Raw genomic sequence first — 24,522 nt, 5'->3', positions numbered from 1 at the left:
AGGAAGACAGACAGACAGACAGAAAGGAAGACGGACAGACAGATAGATAGATAGATAGATAGATAGACAGACAGATAGACAGACAGACAGACAGACAGACAGATAGACAGATAGATAGATTTAGATTTTTTCTTGTGACATCCATGTGCTTGTAAAGTAAAATCAGTAAGTTTTCCCTCTCTTAAGGGAAACTATAACGACTTAAAGTAACAGACAGACAGTTTTTGTTGTTGTACATCACTTATATATATATAAAAACTACAGTAACCAGTTTACCTCGCACAGTTCGTGCGAGTCAGTCATCCGCATTTTTTCCGGATGACGTGCGCAGAGAAACAGGGCGTTGTGGAGAGACTCCCTCATTCATTCGCAGAGAGAAAAGTCTGTGTCCGTGTGGACGTAGACGGGTGTAATGTGTCCTTTAAGAGCCCTACAGAAAAAAGGAAAAAGGGCGTTTTGACTCCGAGTCATAGAGGACTTGGATAACCTCGATGTGCATAGCCTCGCAGTGAAAGAGGACTCAGTGAAAGATAGTAAGCTGACATTTACATCTCCAAGAGAAGTTTAGAAGCTTATTGTGGAGCAGTTTGATCTCAGGCGCGCAACTCATCAGAGGTTTAATTATAAGAGGCATTTATTTACTTCCGTCTGTCGCGCACAAAGAGGAAAACAACTAACCTTTGTGCATCACAGAGGCGTTCTTTTGAGGAAGACATGGCCAAGTTATTCCGAGCTGCTATCATGGGTCCACCAGGATCAGGGAAAGGAACAATATCCAAGAGGATTGCGGAAAGCTTTGGCCTGCAGTATCTGTCCAGTGGCCACTACCTACGAGAGAGCATAACTGCAAACACAGGTAGGATGCATCTACCCAACAGGAAGAAGCTGCATGTGGCAATCCTCCTCTTAATATCATAATAATACCACATAAATGTAATCATAGCTGAAAAAATGATGATGCGTTTGCAGAATGTGCGCATTTGCTGATCCACATTTGTTTTCTATAAGCTCATTTTGACAGTAAACTTTCATTTTCCAATCCAACCTATACAACACGAGACATTTGGATGAAAGCAAACTTTTTAAATTATTATTTCAATCTAGTTCATAGACTTAAGTTCACTCCAGGTCAAACCCCCACATCAATGTTTTTATTACAATATTTCCCCAAACATTGATTGTGTCACTTCCTCTTTATAGCTACCCAACTGGAATTAATTTAATAACAAGCATGTGCCAAGCCCCATGTACACTGATAATAAAATTGGACTTCTTCAGCAGGGGGCTTAAGTTAAAACATGTGTGCTTGTGTGGTTGCCATTACTGAAAGGTTTCAGTAAAGTTGGGACTTGCTCGAAGCCTTTTTTGCTTTCAAACCAAAGTGTCAGGATTTATATAAAACCAGGGAGTTCAATATGTGTGTTTGTTTCATGAATCCACAGCAGGCCACATATTTTAAGTGTAAATTTAAGTGAGTCATAAGATATGGGAGGTTACAGGCAGTGAGAGTTTTTAACCATTTACAATCTCTGGTCAGATAGTTAGGCCTACATTAAAAAAGATGCACTGAAGTGGTACCAAGCATGTTTTTTTTTGTTGGATAAATTCAACAGGCCCCATCCTATTTTATGTATTTTTTAATAATATGTTTATTGAGTTTACTTATTTTCACAAACAAAACTCAACATAAGAATAATAATAAAAAACAACAACAACAAACAAACAAAAAATATACATAGGAGGTCATAAGAAATAGTGCAGGGAAGTCACAGGATATATGAGTTCATGTTCAGGAGACTCCTTGTGAGATAATGGAGGAGAGATCAGGTCCAATATAATTCAGATAGGGCAGCCAAATATTGGATAACTGATCTACTTTGGCATGTAGAATATTTGTAAGATATTCCAAAGGGACCAATCTTTTTAATTTTAGAAGCACTACTGTATCTACCTGTCTGTTGTGTATCAGAGGCAGGTGTGATGGTGAGGACCTACGTAGAAAGAAGCACGCTGGTGCCGGACCATGTGATGACCAAGCTGATGCTGCCTAGACTCGAACAGCTGATCGGCCACAGCTGGCTGCTGGATGGTATGAAAACTGCTTTTTTTACAATACAATCCGAGTGCATGGTGTGTACTGCTATGCTTTATCTCTTACAGCAGCTTCCATCTTTTGCCTTGATCATTTGCAGTGAGGGGAATAATGTTCTTCATAATGCAGCGTCATGGCCAGTGATGGGAACTGCCAACCACCCCTTAAATCTGATTGGCCACTCCAGGTGCCACCCCCCCCAAAATCCCCAGACTTATAGCCATGTTAGAGGCCACTAAGCAAGCATTTGTAGCATATGCAGTGCGTCCTTTACTTGAGTCTGAGGAGTAAGTAAGTGGAAAAATACATCTGTGGGTGATTAGTACTGCGAGGTAATGAATCCAGTACCAGCAGGTTTGTACAGTACTGTGCATGCTCTCGACTGTTATTCAGCTTACAGGTCAGTCAGGAGTGAACGAATATTTAATTGACATGTGCACAAAAGGGTGAGAAATGTGAATAGTCTTTGACGAGTAGACCCCATCGTGACGCCATATACTTTTAGGGGGTGGTGAAGCCGTAAGTGGAATAGGAAACCCCCTTATGGAGTCTAGACACTGGTGGTAGTGATGAAGAAAATGCTGGAGATCTGGATGTGATGAGGAGTGGATTTTTAATTTAAAGTTTGACAGCAGCAACATGATTGATGGATGTGGATCGTTGTAAAATCTAGTTGGTTCACTAAAAAGTGAACGCCCATAATCAGCTGATTAAGAAGAAGCGTGAGGAGAGAGGGAGAGAATTGTGAATGAATGACGCATAAAGATAGTCTTCCTGGTTGAACTTATCTTGAGCTTCTTGTGTTCATCGAGGATTTGCATCAGACTCAAATCAAAGATCAAAGATATAAGATTTTTTTCCATGAATATCAAGAGGGTTGACCAAGTTCTCTGTCCTTTCCTGATCTCAAGTTTCACTATTTATTATTTATTTACATTCAGCGCCATGTGACCTTTGTTCCGACATTAGTAAATCAATGGAAAAACAGGTTCCCTTATGGTAGAGATCAAGTCACTATGAAGCGATAACACATGTAGTGATATTATTACATTCTACATGTCAATACTTTGTACATTTTTGTGTATGTGATACATGATAATTCACATTTTTACCATGCATATACAAAAGTACAAGCACTGGTTGGAAAAGGCAAGTGAAATGTGTTAGGTTAAGGAGTTATAAAACAGGGAGTTAGGGAGTTTTTTTTTGTTATCTTTAGTTTGAGTCATTGGTAACATATCCAGAGATGACAAACTCAGAAGATCATTGTGTCTTTTTCAAGTTAAATATTATCCACTAGATGCCAAACATTGACGAAACAAACTAGTTGGTGTTCCACGTGTTTAAACCTTGAAACATGGTCGGTAAACAAATACTTGTTTTGAGCAAGAGAGGAAAGGGCAAACAAATCAAGGTTACACACACACAGACACATGCCTGCGTTTATCTCTGTTAATCATGTTTCATCCCAAAATATACCATGTCTTTCCCTCTTGTAACCTTTGATTGGTGCCTTCCCGTCACTCATTAATGAGCAGCATGATGCTCTGGTGGTTGGAGAGATTTAACAGCTCTTTATTGACCAAACAATGGAACACACAGAGCAACTGCCAGTTTCCACTCTAACACATCAGGAAGCAGTAAACTGAAGACAAGCCCAAATGCATTCATACCAAAGCATGCTAAAACAAAAACAACAGAGAGAGAGAGATAATGGCCTTAAAACTAATGGACCTACATTTGCAGTAAGCTTGCCATGTGTGAATGCCCACCATGCTAAAGTGTCCTTGAGCAAGGAGGCACTGAATACTAGCCAACCCCACTGGAGCTGGGTTTCCCCGTAGAGATCACAGCAATGTAATCCAATTCCAAATGTAAAGCAAGTCTCAACAAAAGTGGATAGACAACTACAATATACAATTTCTAGTTCTGATCCTGCACATTCACTGTTTTAAGTCACGCTAGCAACGTGGATCTATGGATGAAGATATTGGTCTGTCGTTCCGGACTAAAATATTTCAACAACTATGGGATGGATTGACATGACATTTTGTACAGACTTTCATGGTTATTGTTTTGAAATTGACCTGTTTGTGTGTTAAAGCAAAACATTTTTGTGTTGCATACAAACTGGATGTCATGCTCGTTCACTCGTGGTGTGTGACTGTTGTATTTGTCTGCTTGTATTGTTTGTTTTATTGTTGTAACAATGCCTGTGCTGCCCTCTGGGCCAGGTCACTGACTTTTCCTCTAGTGCCACCATGAGGTTGAGATTTGAAATGGATTGCCATGAAATTTAGTACAGATATACTACATGGTGCACAGGATCATATTTGCTTTTTGACTTTTCATCTAGCGCCATCAGCAGGTCAAAGTTTTCACTTATCCAGTAAATGAAGATGGATTGGTACCTGGCACCAGTGAGCAACTCTGTGGTTTGAAAAGTGAAGCCAATGCTGAAGTGCCTTAAACTTGCATTCTCTCTAACAGCCAGCAGGGGGCGACTCCTCTGGTTGCAAAAAGAAGTCTGATTGTATAGAAGTCTATGAGAAAGTGAGCCTACTTCTCACTTGATTTATTACCTCAGTAAACATCGTAAACATGAGTTTATGGTCTCAATCACTAGTTTCAAGTCTTCTTCAATACAGCATGATGTTCATTTAGTAAATTATGGTCCCATTTAGAGTCAAATAGACCATAAAGCAGGTAATGTTTTAGGGCGTGGCTACCTTGTGATCGACCGGTTGCTACCACGGCGTTGTCTGGTCTGGGAGTTGTCTGTCTTTTCGTCTCAGAACTTAAACTCCTTCACAGTGTGTTTTCTGTTTATGAAAGTTAATTGTAACATTTTTGGTTGCCTAAAAATGGTTGGCACTTCTGGTTGCAAAAAAACAAGATGGCAACGGCCAAAATGCCGAACTTGAGGCTTCAAAACGGCAGTCCACAAACCAATGGGTGACGTCATGGTGACTACGTCCACTTCTTATATACTGTCTATGATTGGCACACATTTTATACAGACATTTATGGTTCCCAGACGATGACAGTCCACCTTGTGGTTTGGAGTGAAATGTCTCGACAAATATTGGATGGATTGCCATGAGATTTGGTGCAGACATTCATGCCCCCACAGGATGAATTGTAATAACTTTGATGACCCTTTTCCTCTAGCACCATCATCAGGTCAAACTTTCAATCGGTCCAATACTTTGGTTTATGACTATATACCTTTAACTAAAGACAATCCCATCAGCCTCAGCTGTACTTTGTGTTTAATGCTAATTAGCAAATGTTAGCATGCTAAAATAAGATGGTGACCATAGCAAACATTACCTGCCAAACATCAGCATGTTCGCATTTAACTCAAAGCACCACTGTGCCTCAGTATAGCCTCACAGAGCTGCTAGCGTGACCGCTTGCTGTCAGCTACTGTTATTACCAACCATTGAAACAGCAAATAAACAGTATGAAAATGTATAATACATACATCCATGTATATCTCTGAACTATCCCTGGTGACGATGCCTCTCACATTCCTACTTCTCCCTCGGCTCTCTGTCTAGGTTTTCCCCGGACTCTGTCGCAGGCCAAAGCCCTGAACAATTTGTGCCAGATGGACCTGGTCATCAGCCTCAACATCCCCTACGAGACTCTGAGGGAGAGACTGAGCGACCGCTGGATCCATCCAGCCAGTGGCCGAGTCTACAACATGGGCTTCAACCCACCACGAGTGAAGGTCTGAAAAGTGTCTTTAAAATTTTTCTGTGGCACTTTATTGATTTTCCGGAGGTCAGTTTCTTCTTCACAAGATGAATATCTGGCGTCAGCTGGGTGGAAGCTTGTCAAATTGAAAGATTGGAATCAGTTAAAGGACAATCTCATTATTCACTACCCCACCATCCTGCACAACAACAACACTCCTGCTGCTTTTTTATTTCTCTTTACAAGGTCTGTGTTGTCACACCGACTTATCTATTTTGTATTGTCTTATCTTAAAAATGGAGCAATTAAAAGCAAGTTTAGCATTGATTCTGGATTTTCCAATTACAGTGAAGAAGTAATTATAATTTTAAAGGAGCTTTATACGGAGTTCAGAGCAAATCTATGATTTGAGGGATTGCATCCACACGGCTCTCAACATGGCGATAGCTGAGCCGGCGGCTAGCAGCTAACAGCGCTAACAGTGCAAATAATGGCAACAGTGCTGACAGAGCTAACAGTGTTACCCTGGAGGGTACTGGAGGGTGGGCGTTATGTTTCTGTGACGGCACTGTCGGTTGGGACGGCGTTATCAGCTGCAACCGCTGTATGAGTGCAGTGCAGAGTGGCGGCCATTAGCTAGCCAGTGGGGCATTCAAACACGGACTTACCATGGATGTATAAAGAGAACTGGATACAGCGTTGTAGGTGGGCTCCCGTTCATTCCTATGAGAGGTGCTCAGTGGCGCACAAAGCCAAAATGGCTTGACTGCCAAGTGATAAATTAACCGGATCTTTCCCAATATAAGTCTATGGGGGAAAAGTATTTTTGGTCCCAATGGCATCACATGACGGATGCAGAAGTTGTAGTACCGCCGTTTGGCCACTATGACAATTTGCTTCATAGCCCGGTGCTCTTCCTTGGGGCTGGGGACTCGCATGCACTAACATGCACGCACGGCTGGACCAGTCATGTCAACAAAGCACACAGAAGCTCAGATTACAACACAGAGGGAGAGAGACTTCATTCTCTGCTTAGGTAGACATCACTCCTCTATATCTTTACATACTATATTAATGCTCTGGATATCGTTAGAGCACCTTTTAAGAATTCTTTACTCGTTAATCAATTTTTTTGTGTGTAAAAACTACATTCAAAGCAGAGTGTTTTCATAAATCTTAAAACATGTCTGGCGGGGATCTTTAAATAAATAATTACAGTTAAAGTGAAAATGAGTCTTTAGTGGGGTTTTAAAAGAGGACGTTGATATTGCTCGCCTCATATTCAATAGATCTTCCTGAGCTGTAGGAGCTCTCTGTCTCCAGTATACCAGTATATACTATTGGCATCGGTTTGCATGGCGTCACTACAGGAAATTAGTCACATAAAAACACATAAAGTTGTTTTTCAGCACTTTTTCTTTATTAAACAGAATGCGGAAATGAAAAAGCAGAGGACATTTTATGTAACACAGGAGACATTTGAAACCAAGATATCACCATTACATGATAGTACCTTGGCTTAACAATGGCTTGTAAGATCAAGTTTCAAGCAGCAACTGAAAATCTCCCACCAAATGTCATGGCCATTGTTGATGTAATGTTCTTGATATCTTTATAATATATGAGCTCCAAAAGATGCGGATATCGATACAGTAATGACTGTAGACATGTGTCTACCTGCAGTGTTTCATTTTACTGTGTTTTGTTGTAATACAATGAGATTTCACTGCATTTTCTTGAGTTTACCTTTGTTACATTGTTGCACGTGTGGCCTTGTGATGCTTTCCTCAGGGTAAGGATGACGTCACCGGGGAGCCACTGATTCAGCATGATGATGACAAACCAGAAGCCCTGATGTCCAGACTGAGACACTACAAAGATGTGGCCAAGCCTGTCATAGACTTATACAAGTCAGTAAATACTTCTCTTTCAAGGGAGATTCTTCACTCAGTATTTTCCCTACAGGCAGCCTATAGTGTCAGTTCTTGCTGTTAACATATATGGAAATCAGATTGAAACTTTATTAAGATTGGTAATCCAGCAGATAAATGGTCTTTAGTTTTTCTAACATTATTGCAAAGTAACATTACGGAGAATTAGTATTTTGGCGCTGAAAAGAAGTGCAGTCACGTGCTATGCTGCACATAGAAAATCAAACCCAGATGTTAAACAATAACAAAACATTGAACTCATAAAAGGGATCATGTGAATTTGCTAGTTTTTTGCTTTAAAAGTGGTTTTATTCAGCAGTCAACTCTCAAGCCTTAGATGTATTTTATAACTTCAAATAAAACGAAATAATTGTTAGCAGAACACTTCCTTATCTTGGATGTCTCGGATGGAGTTACATTTGCTCATAATGATTTGACTTTATATTTGATAGCCTTTCTTAAAGGGGAACTCCACCAATTTTACTCATCAAAATGTGTTTATAGGTTTTGGGGAGCGACTGCTGCAAATGTGAAACAAGTTGTATAAAGCATTTTGTGGCTCTAGAGTTAGCTGCATAAAGTCTGATTAATTGCCTCAAATGATGTCACTTGAGTCAGTTTCAGTTGGGGCTGAAGCATAAACTGTATATAAGAAGTGGACGTGGTCACCATTGGTTTGTAGACTAAGGTTTTGAAGCCTCGAGTTTGGCATTTTGGCCGTTGCCATCTTGGTTTTTGACCGTCACCATCTTGGTTTTTTATAACCAGAAGTGACATGAGAGGGGTGAGCTAAGTACAACCGAACACTGAATAAGACATTTTTAGGTGACCAAGCTGTTACAATTAACTTTTATGAAATGAAAACACACTGTGAAAGGGTTAAAGTTGGAAGACGAAAACATGGACAACTCCCAGACCGGACAATGCCGTGGTAGCGACCTGTCAATCACAAGGTAGCCACAACTAGTTTACTAAATGAACATCATGCTGTATTGAAGAAGACTTGAAACTAGTGATTTAGATCATAAACTCATGTTTACAATCTTTACTGAGGTAATAAATCAAGTGAGAAGTAGGGTCGTTTTCTCATAGACTTCTATACAATCAGACTTCTTTTTGTAACCAGAGGAGTCGCCCCCTGCTGGCTATTAGAAAGAATGCAAGTTTAAGGCACTTCAGCATTGGCTTCACTTTTTAGAAATGGAGGTTGCCCACTGGGTAGATTGATCCTCATCTCTGCTTGTTGCTTGCGGCACAAGGCTACATTAGCCGCTAATAGCATAGCACTCCCTGACTGAACTGTTGGCAGCTTAGTTGCATTATGGGTAATGTAGACCCATGTTTTTAACAAGGAAGAAGAATATGTGAATGGACCAATTTAGATCTTTTTTTATTATTTAACTATCCATTAGTCTGACGATGCTATAGGAGTGCAATGCAGTTCACCTTTAAAAGTTAAAGACTAATAAGCCACATTCTGCCATTCAATCAATCAATATTTTAATTTGACCCAGATTTCCTTCTAATATGTTAATTTATTTCTTTGCTCAGGTCACAGGGAATCCTGCACTCATTTTCCGGTACAGAGACTGACCGGATCTGGCCTTATATCAACTCCCTCCTCAGCGCCAAGATGCACACACAGCCGTCAGACGCCTTCCAAACCCAGACACCCTGACTCTTCTCTGAATGAAAAGACCACAGGGAGACATCAAGAGGAAGTGGGGTGATGTTTCCACATGCTGGCCTCTGCTTTCAGCTTCCTTAATAGTGAGGTTTAGAGAGACGGATAAGGACACGGATCAAAACTGTAGTCATCCTGCTTGTTTGTGATTCAATCACCAAGTGGTTTTTCAAATGAATGGTTGTATGCAAATATTTCTAGAGCTTTATTGATTGTGTTTATTTCTGCATTATTATAATGAAATGTTCAGATTCTTCAAGGCAATATCAAAACTAATTTTACACAAGCACTCACCATCAAGCAACACTTTTGTCTTTATATTTGCAATTGTTCCAACTCCAAAACATTGAATTTAAAATATAGCTCATTCAGGGAGGAATATTAAACTAAAAACCAAAATATTTAGTGTCTCACTCCAACATTAAATATGTGATACCAAACTCTATACAGGTAACAGTGTTGTAGTCAAGACCACCAAAACAGACACCAAGTCATGACCAAGAGCAGAGTGTATCGAGACCGAGTCAAGACCAAGTACAGTGCAAGTCCCACACGGCAAGACACACTTGCGATCAAATGTGGAACATGCAAACCAGAGGCATTCCTCACATTGAACGATCCACATTCCCACAAAAACACCCACAGAAAGACAAATGAAGATTCCTCTTCATTCACCTCTTTTATTGACAAATATACTGTATATATGTGTGTAGAAGTGCGTTCGATTCTGAGACGAGACCGAGACCTTCAAAAAGTGGTCTTGAGACCAAGCCCACTCTCGAGTACTACTACAACACTTTGTTATTATGGTAACCGAACTTTAGTGAAAGCAAAACATATTGAATATTACTTAAATTGTCTGTTATCATTACAGATTTGATTAATAACACTTTAAATTACATTTTTATAATCAAGCAAACACTATAACAAAACAAACACAAGTAACTGAGGAGTTGTATTGAGCTGAATACACACGCAAAAATAGCCTTAACTGACAGATTTACTGAGGGCAAAACTGACATTTTGCATTGTGTTGTACCAAACGCCAAAATCAATCTGGGACAGACTTTATTTGGGTCATTGTTTTTCTAATAAGTTGTGCAAGCCTGAGTGTTGTGTAATATGCTGTACTGTATATACTGCCCACAAGTTAGCGGTTACATATGCAGCGATTCTGCAGAACCAGTTTTTAATCGTTTGGCATCATCAGCTCAGTGTTTTCTAGAATATATCCATCAATTACGCAAACAATATGCACTGTATAAATGGCTCTTCTTTACTTTTGTACTGAAAACGCTGAAGGCTATTATGCACTCTGCAGCTGATAACACGCAGGACAATCTACCAGGCCGGTGCTGGACTTGTACAAGATTCAAGAAGCCCTCGCAGTCGCTCTACAGCACGCTCTGTGGCTGGGATGAAGACCAATGCACAGAATATAGAGTGTCTTCAATGCTGTTACATTCCTTTTAAATATATATATACGGTTGTCGTGAGATTTTAATCACCAAAAAATGTTGCGGATTATTGTTTATGAAATGTCATGTTTGCAGTGGTTGTTAAACTTTAAGATACTGCTGGGTAATGCTTTAAGTAAGTAATAGGTCACTTCTATGACTCAGATCCAAGAGTCATATATGTTATTTTTTCAGATTGAATGTATAAATTACTGTTGCAGGGTGAACAACTTGTAAAACGTTATTTTTAAATTTTGTTTATTTTTGTAAGCGATTGGTAAAGGTGTTTAATAATTTCTCACCCTACAGAATACGCTAAAAAATGTCACATTTTCACCCAATGTCACAACATGTGAGTTTGGCTTTTACACACTAGTGACTGACTTGTGCAATAAAGACCAATAACTAGGTTCAAGTTTTCAAACTTTATAGTCAAATTTTATCACCTGAATTCATTTTGAAGCCACGAATTAGCCACATAAATGTAAACCATCACATGCACTTATATATTTTATGAGCATTTCTTTTATGAGGTCAAAACTGCCTTCTATCAATGTGTGTTTGTGGTGTTTTTCTTTTCCTTATCTAGGGACTAAAGATAATGGGTGTTGTATGTTTGAGACCAAGGATACAAAAAAGAAATTCTTTGACTCAATAATATTTTTGCTTGAGTAACAAGAGGAGGTAGATGTGTTTAATAGAGCGGGGATGGGATGATGAGTGTCTCTTACAACATCTAATTATCACTTTGGGTTCATGTCAGGCAGCACAACACGGCAGTGTGTGTTTTTGAATGAAAGGGTGTGGTGTTATGTTGTACGGGACCACACCCCGCTGCTGTTGTGTAGCACAAGTATATTGTGGTTTTTTTCTTGCCTTTTTCCAAACCATGCTGTCCAAACATGTTGCATTCTAAGAACAATAAAACTATTTTTTTTCAAAGCTGCTTTCACGTCTTTGTATGTACTTAATCTTGTCCTTGTACTTACCAACAGAATGTACTGTCCTTGACTGTATCTTACTTTGTTGGAAAACTACCAGCTGATTCATACTTTGGTTGGGTTCAGACAGGTTTCTTAGATGCTTTCGAGGTTTATTTCTCAGTCTGAACACAGTGTAAGCAAGAGAGCGGTGCCCAAAACTTGAACTTTAGGCATCATAAAGCTCTTTGTGTTTTAAATGATTAACCCTCTGAGACTTTACTGTCTTTCAGAGGCCGTAGCAGGTTCAGGTTTTTAGGTGAATGAAACTAGGAAACCTAAGTAATTCATCCGTAACAACCATGTCATGCTAGCTTGTCGGGAAGGAGGTTAAATAAAGCTCCGAAGTTGGGCTAAATTTGGGCAAGGAAAAACTGGCATGGCCATTTTCAAAGGGGTCCCTTGACCTCTGACCTCAAGATATGTAGATGAAAATGGGTTCTATGGGTACCCACAAGTCTCCCCTTTACAGACATGCCCACTTTATGATAATCACATGCAGTTTTGGACAAAAACAATGCAGTCTTTTGCATGCGGTATAAATGTGTTATTTTCGCCTATTCTAAAATGGTATATTTGAATACTTCTGTATACTGGGTCCCTAAACAGTCTTGGAATTGCATAAATTGGGTATCACTGTAAAGCTGAGACTTCTCAAGGTGTCTTAATGTGTTATTTTGGAGGCATTATTAATCATTTTTTATCAATTCCTGAGTGGTAAAAAAATCTGTGTAACAAATGGCATCAACCCAAAAATTGCTGCAATTTTTGCCAAATGATGCCAAAAACATTGTTGCCTACTGAAGCTTTAATTCACCCTACAGTCAGCCCATTCCTGAGGATCCAGCCCAGGTTTTACCAGGTTTTACCAGGCTGGCTGGCTCAGCCTCACTGACAGCTGCAGACATGCTCCTCTGAGCGGCGCAGTTTCTGCTCTACAGATCCATCAACAGCTATTACACCTCGCACTGCCTCCTTTACGCACATCCACATCATCTACAGATCTACACATCGCCATCGCTGGATTCCTGTTTTGTAGTTTATATGCCAAAAATGTGATGCTGATGCTGCTGTAGCCTATAGCTGGTGCTGGTGTGTATCTACAGACAGCCTAACTGGGAGATACCTGGGAAATCCTCGCAGGACGGTGCGTCTCACATCTCACAGGACGTTTACCGCTTTGACCTTTGACTGGCAGCGAATGACAAATCAAAGGTCGGTGTGTGTGTGTGTTCAAAGCGCATCTCCAGCACAACACAACACGGAGAGGATGACAGAAAGCAACCTGACAGGTAAAGGCATCTGTTTCTGCTCATGCAATGTGATCAATGTGTTTTTACTGCACAAGACGGAGAGAGAGCATCATGATCTGTGTGTGTGTGTGTGGATGTTACATAATATCAAGCTGCCTCTGGATATTCACACCACTATCTCCTCCACCATAGTGCATCTCTGCTCGGTGGACAAGAGGGGTTATCACCTGACATGCACTTGTTCAGTGCGTAAATACTCCGTTTGATTTCACTTTAGGAGACAAATTCATCTACAAATCACCAACTCTGGGCCTCTGTGTGGCTAAATGCGCACACCAGCATCATGAATGACATCATTTGGTTTATTTTTGTTCACCAGGTGTCCACACAGGTTGTGCGTAATGAGATATTTTTCCTGTGTGAGTTATTTCTAGGCGCTTCATCCTTATAATAAACGACATCCTCGGGACTAGATGGAATTGACAGTGAAGGTTGCCTGCTTTGGTATCAGCTGTATTTGTCTGTCAGCTGATGATGATGTCGGTGATTTCAGGACATTCCAGTTAAAGGCACACAGCACTTTATCTGTGAAGGGTGCTTTATTCGTTAAACATATAGCCTCGCTATTATTGTCATTTATTTGGACGTGATTGATGTCTCTTGTATGTTTATTATCAGAATCACCATCTTCAACCATGCAGATCTGGCTCTATATTGAGAGGACAGCTCCTCTCTTAGTGTTGTCACTGTCACATGGCTGCCAGCGTCACGCACGCACGTCACGTGACGTGCTTAACACAGCTTGGTGTGGTTTCATGCTCTGATCATCAGCAGCCACTAAGTCACTGTGTTCACCACATTAAATACTGACGCATTTCATTTCTTTTTTGTCATTCATTGTTTTTATTTAGGCTATAAAAAAAGAACAACAGTCATTGCCATAACAAACACAAAGTATCAGAGTGTAGTTACCCCTCCACTAGGACCAAAACCCACGAACCCATGCGGAGGGCAGTTCGGTCCATGGATGTATAAAGAAAACTGGATACAGCGTTTCATTCCTATGAGAGTTGCTCAGTGGAGCATGAAGCCAAAAAGGCTCGACTGCCAAGTGTAAAAGTACCCGGATCTTCCGGCGATCATGAGCCCTTAGAGCGAGTTCACTAGCGTTTCCTCTAACTCTGCCTCTCAACCGCTCATTCTCGGCTCGCTCATATGAACGGCAGCACAAAATTAACTCTGGATTCGTAAATTCGTAAATTTTACAATTTTAAGGACCTAATGATTTAAATAAAGGCTATTTAAAGCTGCAGTAGGTAGAATTGGAGCAAATATGATTAAAAAAAGTAATTTTTATAAAAAGGTCACTATATCCTGACAGTAGTCTATGAGACAGGTAATCTTCTGTTTCCTCCAGTGTTCCTTATGGCATCTGCAAGATTTCACAGACCGGAGGAAAACAACCAATCAGCGCCGAGCAGGAGCCTTGCCGGTCAAACTAGGCAGCGCTGATCAAATATGAATCAATATTCTGTTACTGTAATGCCTATTTTTCTCCTCAAATGTTTTCAGAAACATCTTGTAGTGTACTGTTTAACTGTAAAATGAGAAAGTTTATGACCATGCAGCCATGTTGAGATCAGTTGAGGAAATACAAAGCACCGCCCACCAGTTGGGGCACAGCCAATAGGAACGCTCTCTCTCTGAAATGACCTGTGATTGGCCAAAGTCTCCCGTCACTGGCTTTTTCAAAGGCTGGAAACAGAGCCATGAGGAGGTGGAGAAGTCTAGTTTTCTCTCAGAACACTTGAATAACAATATGCTGAAAGTTATTATGGAATCTTCATAATTTTATCCTATTAGACATCTGTGTGAAATTGTCATAATTAGAGTATGAATTCTTGAGTTATGGCCAAAAACATGTTTTGTGAGTTCACAGTTCACAGTGATCCTCCAGTTTTCAGTCCCTAAAGTAGGCCGCCTTCCAGCTCAGTAGTGGCAAACCAGGGCAGCACGGACGCCATCGTTATTCTACGAAGACACGTAGCAGCCAATGTGTATCTGTCATGATTCAGTTTTTACCACACAGAACAAGAATCCCTGGATTACAGGAGCTAAAGCCTCACAGACTCAAGTCCATGGTCTGTCTTGTCAAGTGAGCCCTACAGCTGATCCAGCAGATTCCTGGATTCTACTTTAACTGCTACGAGGATAATCATTAATCCTCAATGGATCCTTGAGCGTGATGGTAAAAACCAATGAAGAGATACAAGGCTGTAGTCAGTAGCACAGCAAAGCCATAAAACAGTTGAAATGGCTCTGGGCATTGCATCTAAAGGCTCTTTAGCAATTCTTAACAGAGGATGTAAATGAATGCCTCAAACGCCATCATTACTCAATCTCCAATGAGCATGAGAAGCAGATTTGTGACTGGTCTTTTAAAACCTGTTTGTCAGTGTCGCTGATATCACTAATGCAAGCGCTGCACCAGCTTTATTATGGTCATTTTTTTTTTTTGTAATTCAGTTTTTATTGCTTTTCCAAAAGTATACATCACACAGAACAAAGACAACAGAAACAAAATAAGAAAACAATAAAACCAATAAGAACACAGTAAATAAATAAATAAATAAAATATAATAAAATAAAATAAAAGATTTATATAAGTATTATTAAAATGACAGAAACAACCAGAACATGTATTGATGACTCAAACAACAGTACAGTAGATAAGTACATATAATCAACATACAAATGCAGGCGACTCTCACACATCATGACAATAACTTCTTACATATAACGTTACCAGCCTTTCCGTAGTTAATCAATCAATACTGTATTCATGTAGGAGCCCCATATTTCCAAAAATACCTCCTGTCTGTTGTTCAATTTAAAAATTAATTGTTCATAATTGTCTATTTTTGTCATTTCTCAAATGACAAAATTTGGTTTGGTTTGGACTTGTCATCATGTGTAAACATGATTTGATCATGGTAGAGAGTGTGATGTCCTTACAGCACCTGCTCCTGTATCCTAAACAGTCACACTCATAAGGGCATCAAGGGGTAAATATTGGTAGGCACGGCCAGGACAGGAAGCTCCATGGCAACAATGGAGCGGCAGCGCTTTGCGTCCGGTGATGGCGGGGGTATCTTTCCTCCCTTTTGGACATTCCGTTCCCGCTGTGCTTTGAGCTCCCGTCTGCTCTCCTAAAAGAGTTTCCCAGGCTCATGTCCTCTTTTCACAGCCATGCAGGGTTTCCGTTGCCAGGGGATAAGGCCAAGGAAGGAAGCATGCCATCAGTGGTCACTGGTTTGTCCTTCATGGATGCAGGGTCATTACACACACAAAATTAGAGCTAAAATGACAAATTTTGAGCTAAAATTACAAATCTGTTGGATTTTAATTATGTTACAAAGAGCCTATTAACATTCCCTTTGATGCAGAGTGAGTTTCCTTTTTCTGACAAAGCATGGTGCTGTTGTCTCGCAATGCTGACTAGAAAGAAATTTGCTATGGGCCCAGACTCATAATTTGCCCCTTATTTATACCAAAGAAAGCAGGTCATAGCGAGGAGAGTTTTCTTTTTTTTTTTAAATTCACTCAAGATTTCTTTTATTTCTCTACACTTTCTCCCTGAGGACTTCTGCTATTTTAATAGATGACACTGCATTTTTTTTTACTTTAAACCATCATCACCTGTGCCTCTTCAGCATTTACAGTCAATGTAACAGCAGACATCATCCATCAATACATCATCTGTCTTGCATTTAAGTGGAGCAGGTAGTTTGGCAACTATTTTGATAACTGATGAATCATTTGAGTCACTTTTAAAGCTAAAACGTCAAACATTTGCTGGTACCAATGAGTAGTTTCTGCTTTTATATCACTGTAAACTCAGTTTTTACTGATGGTTGGACAAAACGAGTAATTTAAAGACCTTAACTCTAGTACATTGTGATGGCCATTCATCACAATTTTCTGACATTTCATATTAGGGCTCTCAATCGATTATGATATTTAATCGTGATTAATTGCATGACAATCAAATTTTTTTATCTGTTCAAAATGGACCTTAAAGGGAGATTTGCCAGGTATTCAATACTCTTATTGACATGGGAGTGGACAAATATGCTTGCTTTATGCAAATGCATGTATATACAGTATTTATTCCTGGAAATCAATTAACAACACAAAACAATAACAAATATTGTCCAGAAACCCTCACAGTTACAGGTTTTCTAACCTTCTACATGTAGCGTAAGTTCAGAGCATTATTTAGCCACCTTTGCAATGAGCTTGTATGACATGGTTGGTACCAATGGATTCCTTAGGTTTTTCTAGTTTCATATCATAGGTTTAAAACCTAAAAATAACTTTGACAGCCCTATTTTATTTACATAATGATTAATCAAGAAAATATCATAATTGGCAGATTATTTGATATGGAAAATTAATTCTCAAAGCTTAATTAATTTTTCAAATGTTGTAATTAATGCAGGCAATATTAAGTGGAAAGAACTATAGTAATAAGATGCAGGGTGGATTTACCATCCCACATAGGACAATCATAACTAGCTAGAAGCCCATAGACATTTAGAGTCTTTAAAGGGAAAATCCACCCAGAATAGGAACTATGACATAATTCACAAAATTGGGATCCCACTCCTTTTACATAGGCACATTTAAAGGACCAGTGTGAACGATTTAGTGGCATCTAGTGGTGAGGTTGCAGATTGCAGCCAATGCAAAAGGCTCTAGAGCCAGTATTTGGTTTGTTACTGTAGAAACATGGCAGGCAGAGCAACATGGCGGAGAACCCACTCCCTATGTAGATATGAAGGGCATATTTAAGCTAACGAAAACACAACGATACTTAGTTTCAGTTGATTATACACTAATGAAAACATAGTTATGAATATTATATTCCATTTCTGATAATATAGTGCTGCCGGGATGACGTATTTTTGTAGGCCAACCAGGAAGTTAGCATCGCCTTCGTTCCCTCGACAAAAAGCCGATGGGATTTTTCCATTGGGTTTGGGATGATTGCAGAAAATAAACTCTGTGGCAAACAAACGTTTATAATACTTACACGTTTTATTCAGCAAGATAATATTCACAAAAGAACACCACTTTTATGATTTTTAAAGTCTGAATACAATAGCCAGAAGTAAAAAGCTAACGTTAGGCTAAACGAACAACACCACGGTAGCATGAGCGCGAGTATACACAAGGAGGCTGTAAAGCCGGACGAGTCGGTGTGATGACATTTAGTAGTCTCATTTAACCACTTGTTAGCAACTGTCTTTTTTAAGACACGTAAAGGCTTCAAAATTCACAAGTGGGATATTTATTGATGTATTTTTTATCGTAGAAAAAAACATTAAAATCTCTTAAGCTTGTGTTAACCACATACCTTATTTCAGGCATCTAACTAAGAACCCATTCAAACAACCCATTGACGTCCAGACGAGGGAACCGGAAGTGTTAAAAAAAATTATTATACAGATTTAGTGTGTGATACTATTTTTATCTCTCTATATCACTAATGTATTCCCATAATATACTGAAATCTTGACGGCTTGTTTCAAATGCAAAGTTTTTGAATGCGGGCTGTGTGTATTTCACTGTGGATTGAGCGTTTCAATACTTTCACAGTATTTATATAGGACTTAAAGGGACTGTTTGTAACTTCTTACACGTATAAATCACCCGGGTCGGTTTTCCATGTGCGCTCGCGTGTGGCTCTGCTGTACTCTGCTCCTCTGCCTGCTTGCCTTCACTCACACACCGCGCGTGTTCTCGCTCAGCTCGCTCCACCTCACGTGCATGCGCGCACACTACACACTGCAGAAGACTTCGTAGCTCTGAGAATATCCAGTAAATGTAAAGTGGATGTTTGTGCAGAAATAAATGCTGCAGCTCCTCCAGGCCAACAGAGGTTTTCCGTGTCTTGTGAAGTGACGCGCTCCGCAGCGAGAAACGTTATCGTCTCTGACCGGGTGCCGGTGTCTCCCTCCGGGCGCGCGCGGTCGAGAGGCTGAAGCAGGAAAAGCCAACACTAGGATCAGCATTGATTCACGGAGAGACCTCCGTCTGGTCAGCTAACATTACTGCCAAGCAGGTGAAATATAGAGTGATATTGTGGTTTTAGCTGTTAACAACGATTTCTGAATCTTACAAACAGTTTCTTTAAGCCTGCTTTATAATAAAAAAAAACATGAAAATCTCACTTTTTTTTTATAATATGGGACCTTTAATTCATCCTGATATGTTCTATATAACACCTTATCTTTGTAGTTTTTTTTTTCTTTTTTACATGAAAATGCCCTGTATTGATGAGCTTTCGAAAAAAAAGCCAACAGGCATACTCACAGCAAGAGTGTGTGTGAATAATAGATGCAGTGACATGAGAGGATTGTGCGTTGGGGTGGATTTCCCTTTTACTCAGTCGGGGACTACAGCGACAGAGCAGCAGCATCAGCAGCAGCAGAGGCGTCGTATAGTAAGATGCGGTGCTGCTGAGAAAAGAGGAGGCGATAGACAGAAACAGAGAAAGAGAAAGAGAGAGGGGGAGGGAGGAGAGAGATTGAGGCAGAATATTTCCCCAGAAAACAGAGGAGACCGGTCGTCCTCTCCTGCTCGGACATGTGGTGCACCCAGCAGCAGCAGCAGTAGCAGCGGCGTGCGGCGGCGGCTGTGGCGGAGGCGGCGAACACGGCGCGGCGCACTAGCCTTGTCGTCTTTTGGGAGCTCCTTTTGTCTTTTAATTTATTTTCCTTGCTTCGGTAATGAGCCTGCTGGGGGCCTACAAGAAAAAGACCAGTTACGATGGCTATGAATCTTTGCAGTTGGTCGATAGCGGAGGAGATAGCTTCGGTGTCGGCAGAGGGAGCGGCAGCGGCAGCAGCGGCGGAGGCGGCAGCGGCAGCGGCGGCAGCGGCACACTCGGCGGCTCCATTGCGGCCAGCCTCGGACCGAAGGCAGCAGGCCCGCTGAGAGAGGAGGACTGCAGCACCATGGACAGCTCAGGTAATACTCCTGCAACCGCCTCCTCCAGGGAACCGGTGGATGGCGGATTGTACAGCTGACGTGGAGGGTGCATGAGTAGGATGTGATGACTTTACGCAGTATTAACGTGGCCTGTGACTGTCCTGGTGTAAGCTGTGGACAGCACAACAATGGATAGCAATAGTGAAAGTAGGCTATGCAATCATACTATGCATGCTCCTGGAACCCCCTCCAGGGCTCATACTGGCTCCCACACCCCTCCTACATGGCTATATTGGACTATTATGTGCAGAACAGATTCCATAGGGACATTCATTTTGGGTAAATTTGGGTACATTTTCTAAAATTGTCTGCATTATGTTTTGAGGTGGTATCATCTTATAGGGTGACCAGTATTAATGCATTTCTACAGTTCAGACTAGACTTGAATGCATGTTTTAGATGTGTAAAGTATCAAAAAGTCTGTGCATGAATGCTCATATTATTTTAGGTAATATGCATATGTGTCCATAATGTATTAAAATATGGAGGCATATGTATACAAACTAATTTTCCAGCCAATGTTCAGTGATATGTACCATGATAACCACATTTCATAGCCTATTTACTTTCACTTTAAATGTGAAATTAAAGTGAAGCAGTGGACAGCACTACAATGGATAGCGATAGTGAAAGTAGGCTATATGCAATCATGCTATGCATGATCCTGGAACCCCCCTGCAGGGCTCATAGTGGCTCCCAGACCAAACCCCTCCTACATGACTATATTGGACTATTGTATGCAGAACAGATTCTTAGGGACATACATTTTGGGTACATTTTCTAAAATTGTCTGGATTATGTTTCCTTACATGAGGTGCTGACATCTTCTTATGCATTTCTACAGTTCAGACTAGACTTGAATGTGTGTTTTAGATGTGTAAAGTATCATAAAGTCTGTGCATGAATGCTCATAATATTTTAGATAATATGCATATTAGTACAAAACTCTATTCTAGGGTCCACAATGTATTAAAATATGTAAAATATGGATACAAACTAATTTTCAAGCCAATGTTCAGTGATATATACCATGATAACCACATTTCATAGCCTATTTACTTTCACTTTAAATGTGAAATTATATATCACTAACTGCACTAGAAATCTCATCAGTTGAGAGAATAAAAGGGAATAAATCCTGCTTCAGTTTTAGGCAGCAGAAGCACAAAATACTCTATTCTATTGCCCTTAATCAGAATCAAAACCAGATTAATTTACCAAGTAGCCGACATATATACAAGGAACTCCGGTTTTATGCATCTCTCAATGTATTTACACAGAAATACAAATAACAGCTCGGAACCAGGACAACATAGCTGGACAAATAAAGGTGAGGAAGGACTGTTATGTGCACAAGCAGTGAAAAAAATAGGTGTATATAAATATTACATAAAGATATGTAAAAAGCACCAATAACCAACAATAAAATAAAACATCTATATAAAGTCAAGTGTTAATGTATTAAATATGGAAGCATATGTATACAAACTCATTTTCCAGCCAATGCTCAGTGATATCTATCATGATAACCACATTTCATAGCCTATTTACGTTTTCATATGGGCTTTAAATGTGAAATTGTTCATCACTAACTGAACTGGAAATCTCATCAGTTAGCGGAATAAAAGGGAATAAATCCTGCTTCTGTTTTAGGCAGCAGAAGCACAAAATACTCTCAGTTCAGAAGTTTAGTCAACTGGCCATGAATGATGCCTAATAATAAGCCTAATGTATCCAATTAAAACTAAAATCATTTATCATTAATCTGGTGGCAAATCCCCTACATGGCTTATTGACTTCAACCATAATAGCTCGTTTGTTTTGACACCTCATTCCTCATTGAGATCAAATCGTTTCATTTGTAAAAGAGCCTCTTGATGTTACTACTGTACTGCTATTGTGGCCATTACAGCTACAACTACAATTATTATAACAATATAATATTAACTACTATTACTACTTAGTTAGTTTGTATTTATGTCCTATATGGGATTACAAGATGCCACTATTTATCAAACATCAACATACAGTAAATAAATGAATAAATCATCATCACCACAATATGAACTTCTATATAGTTTCAAATAACATCTTTATGTTAATTTATTTCAATTAAATTGTACACTGAATAGCAGAAGAAAGAAAAGAAATGCTGCAAGCCTTTCTTTCTCATCTCCAAATAACTAATTTAAATGTTTCATAATGTTTACAAAATCATTTTCTGTTTTTACCTTAAAGCATTGTGCAGTTTTGTGCAGTGTCGCCTTACGGCAAGAGGGTCGCAGGTTCAAACCCGGCTTGGGGACCTTCTGTGTGGAGTTTGCATGTTCTCCCTGTGTTAGCGTGGGTTTTCTCCGGGTTCTCCGGTTTCCTCCCACAGTCCAAAGACAAGCAGGTTAGGTTAATTGTTACCGTTATGCTTTCACCGGCGTTGGTTTGTTTGTTTGTTTATCTGTCTTTTGTTAAGAATTCCGATCAGCCTGAGCATTAAGACCACAGGACATAACACATGCGCAGTGTAACTGATGACGCGTTGATGACGCATGACCCTGCCTTCTTCCTTCTTCGAGCAGAGACATACGTGTGTGGAAGTGTTGCGAGACTCCGAGGTACGGCGGGAGCTGCTGGTCGTCCGCAGTGAGAAAGAAAAAAGCGGTAGATGACAGGATGAGAGACAAAGTAGTGTAACGTTATACAGACATAACAAGGCTGCTGAATGAGAGAGGCAGAAACACACCGTGTTAATAATACGCCAACCACCTCATGTAACCGCCAGCTGTGAGCTGTGATCGGTTTTTAAAGGCACATTGGCGGAGGTCTGCGCTCCCCGAGTGCCATTCTAGTTGTCTCTAAATGTCCCGTAGGTGTGAATGTGAGTGTGAATGGTTGTCTGTCTCTATGTGTCAGCCCTATGTGTCAGCCCTGTCTCTATGTGTCAGCCCTGTGTCAGCCCTGTGATAGTCTCTATGTGTCAGCCCTGTGATAGTCTGTTGGGTCCAGGGTGTACCCCGCCATCGCCCAATGTCAGTTGGGGTCGTCTCCAACCCCCCTGCGACCCTGAATAGGATAAGCGGTTACAGATAATGGATGGATTGTGCAGTTTTTAAGAACAATAGTCCAGTAAAATTACCACTATTACTGCTAATATTAGAACATAATAGCAGTAATTATAATAGGGCTGCAACTAATGATTATTTTCATTGTCGATTAATCTGTTGAATATTTTTAATTGATAAATTGTTTGGTCTATAAAATGGTGAAAAATGTCGATCAGTGTTTCCCAAAGCCCAAGATGACGTCCTCAAATGTCTTGTTTTGTCCACAACTCAAAGATATTCAGTTAACTGTCATAGAGGAGTAAAGAAACTAGAAAATATTCACATTTAAGAAGCTGCAATCAGAGAATTTAGGCTTTTTTTCCCCCAAAATTACTCAAACTGATTAAGGGATTATCAGAATAGTTGTATAGGTGATTCATTTAATAGTTGAAAATGAATCCATGCAGCTCTAAATTACAGTATTTGCAATAAATGCAGGCTAATAGGGAAGTCTGTTAGTTTGTATGTTTAAAGTGTGTAGAGTCTCTGTAGTGCTCTGTGGAGTCAGCCAGCCTCCAGGGATGAACATTTGTGTGAAACAAAAGAAGCTGGATGAGGAGGGTCAATCAGGAGATGGGACTGGGGTTGGTGATAGGGAGGGTGGAGGTGGTGGGTGGAGGAAGAGGAGGAGGAGGGGGCTCCAGTGTCAGATGTCCGTCTGGTCTGCCAGCCCCTACGGATGGTCTCTTTCATGTACATGTGTGTGCCCGTCTCTGTCTCTGTGTGTGTGTCTATGCATCCATCTGTCCCATTCACACACTGATACTGAGGGTTTAAAGGTTGGCACTCTAGAAGAAGGGAGACATGTTCATTGATCTCTCTGGCGATGCAGAGAGCTCTCTCTTGCTGTGAGTGGCTGCTGCTGTATTACCTGGTGGAGCCTGTATCAGAGCCTCCCCCTGGTGTCTGTATTAGCAACGTTTGTCACTGTAACTGGCTCAGCAGTCTGCACACTCCCACAGCCATCTGGCCGCAGACAGAGAGGCACATAGACCAGCTAACAGATTCACACAGATATGCAGAGAAATAGATGCAATATAAAGTAGAGAGTAGAGAGAGAGTAAAGTAGAGTACATGATATACAGGAGAGCATAAATTTGAGGAGCAAAGGTATTTATGCAGACTGTAATTGATTTATACAGTATCATACTCAGGATAAGGGATGCACGATATGGATTTTTTTCAGCCGATAATTATCTGCTTCTCACGGCCGATACGATACGATAAGATAATCAATAATTTCACATTTTTTAATTTTAAATAAAAGTT

General features: G+C 40.2%; 2 protein-coding genes across 5 annotated transcripts in view; both read left to right on the top strand.

Annotated features, from left to right (window-relative positions):
• The first annotated feature begins 366 nt into the window (after nt 1-366).
• On the top strand, nt 367-11,812 carry ak4 (adenylate kinase 4). Its single transcript, XM_074634910.1, has 5 exons — nt 367-856; nt 1,970-2,089; nt 5,656-5,828; nt 7,586-7,704; nt 9,277-11,812. Exons 1-5 carry the CDS (start codon nt 715-717, stop codon nt 9,401-9,403), a joined length of 681 nt encoding a protein of 226 aa, XP_074491011.1. The 5' UTR covers nt 367-714; the 3' UTR covers nt 9,404-11,812.
• A 908-nt stretch (nt 11,813-12,720) lies between these two features.
• Nucleotides 12,721-24,522, top strand: part of dnajc6 (DnaJ (Hsp40) homolog, subfamily C, member 6) — a 50,212-nt gene continuing 38,410 nt past the window's right edge. For 2 of the 4 annotated variants that reach the window (XM_074634906.1, XM_074634905.1), the window contains exon 1: nt 19,576-20,134. In XM_074634906.1, the coding sequence (XP_074491007.1) occupies nt 19,894-20,134 (241 nt within the window). In that variant the 5' untranslated portion in view covers nt 19,576-19,893. Of the gene's footprint in view, nt 13,139-19,575; nt 20,135-24,522 lie in introns of those variants that run through there. The other 2 variants (XM_074634909.1, XM_074634908.1) reach the window with 2 other exon arrangements.

This window comes from Sebastes fasciatus, chromosome 5 (genome assembly GCF_043250625.1).
Source record: "Sebastes fasciatus isolate fSebFas1 chromosome 5, fSebFas1.pri, whole genome shotgun sequence".
NCBI classification, from domain to species: domain Eukaryota; kingdom Metazoa; phylum Chordata; class Actinopteri; order Perciformes; family Sebastidae; genus Sebastes; species Sebastes fasciatus.
This window is presented reverse-complemented; position numbering and strand designations above follow the sequence as displayed.

Bases quoted from the DNA above. Each gene is read 5' to 3' on its own strand.
- ak4 (XM_074634910.1), top strand. From the start codon at position 715: ATGGCCAAGTTATTCCGAGCTGCTATCATGGGTCCACCAGGATCAGGG. The intron at 5,829-7,585 runs GTCTGAAAAGTG...TGCTTTCCTCAG, and splicing joins TCAACCCACCACGAGTGAAG to GGTAAGGATGACGTCACCGG. The intron at 7,705-9,276 runs GTCAGTAAATAC...TTCTTTGCTCAG, and splicing joins CCTGTCATAGACTTATACAA to GTCACAGGGAATCCTGCACT.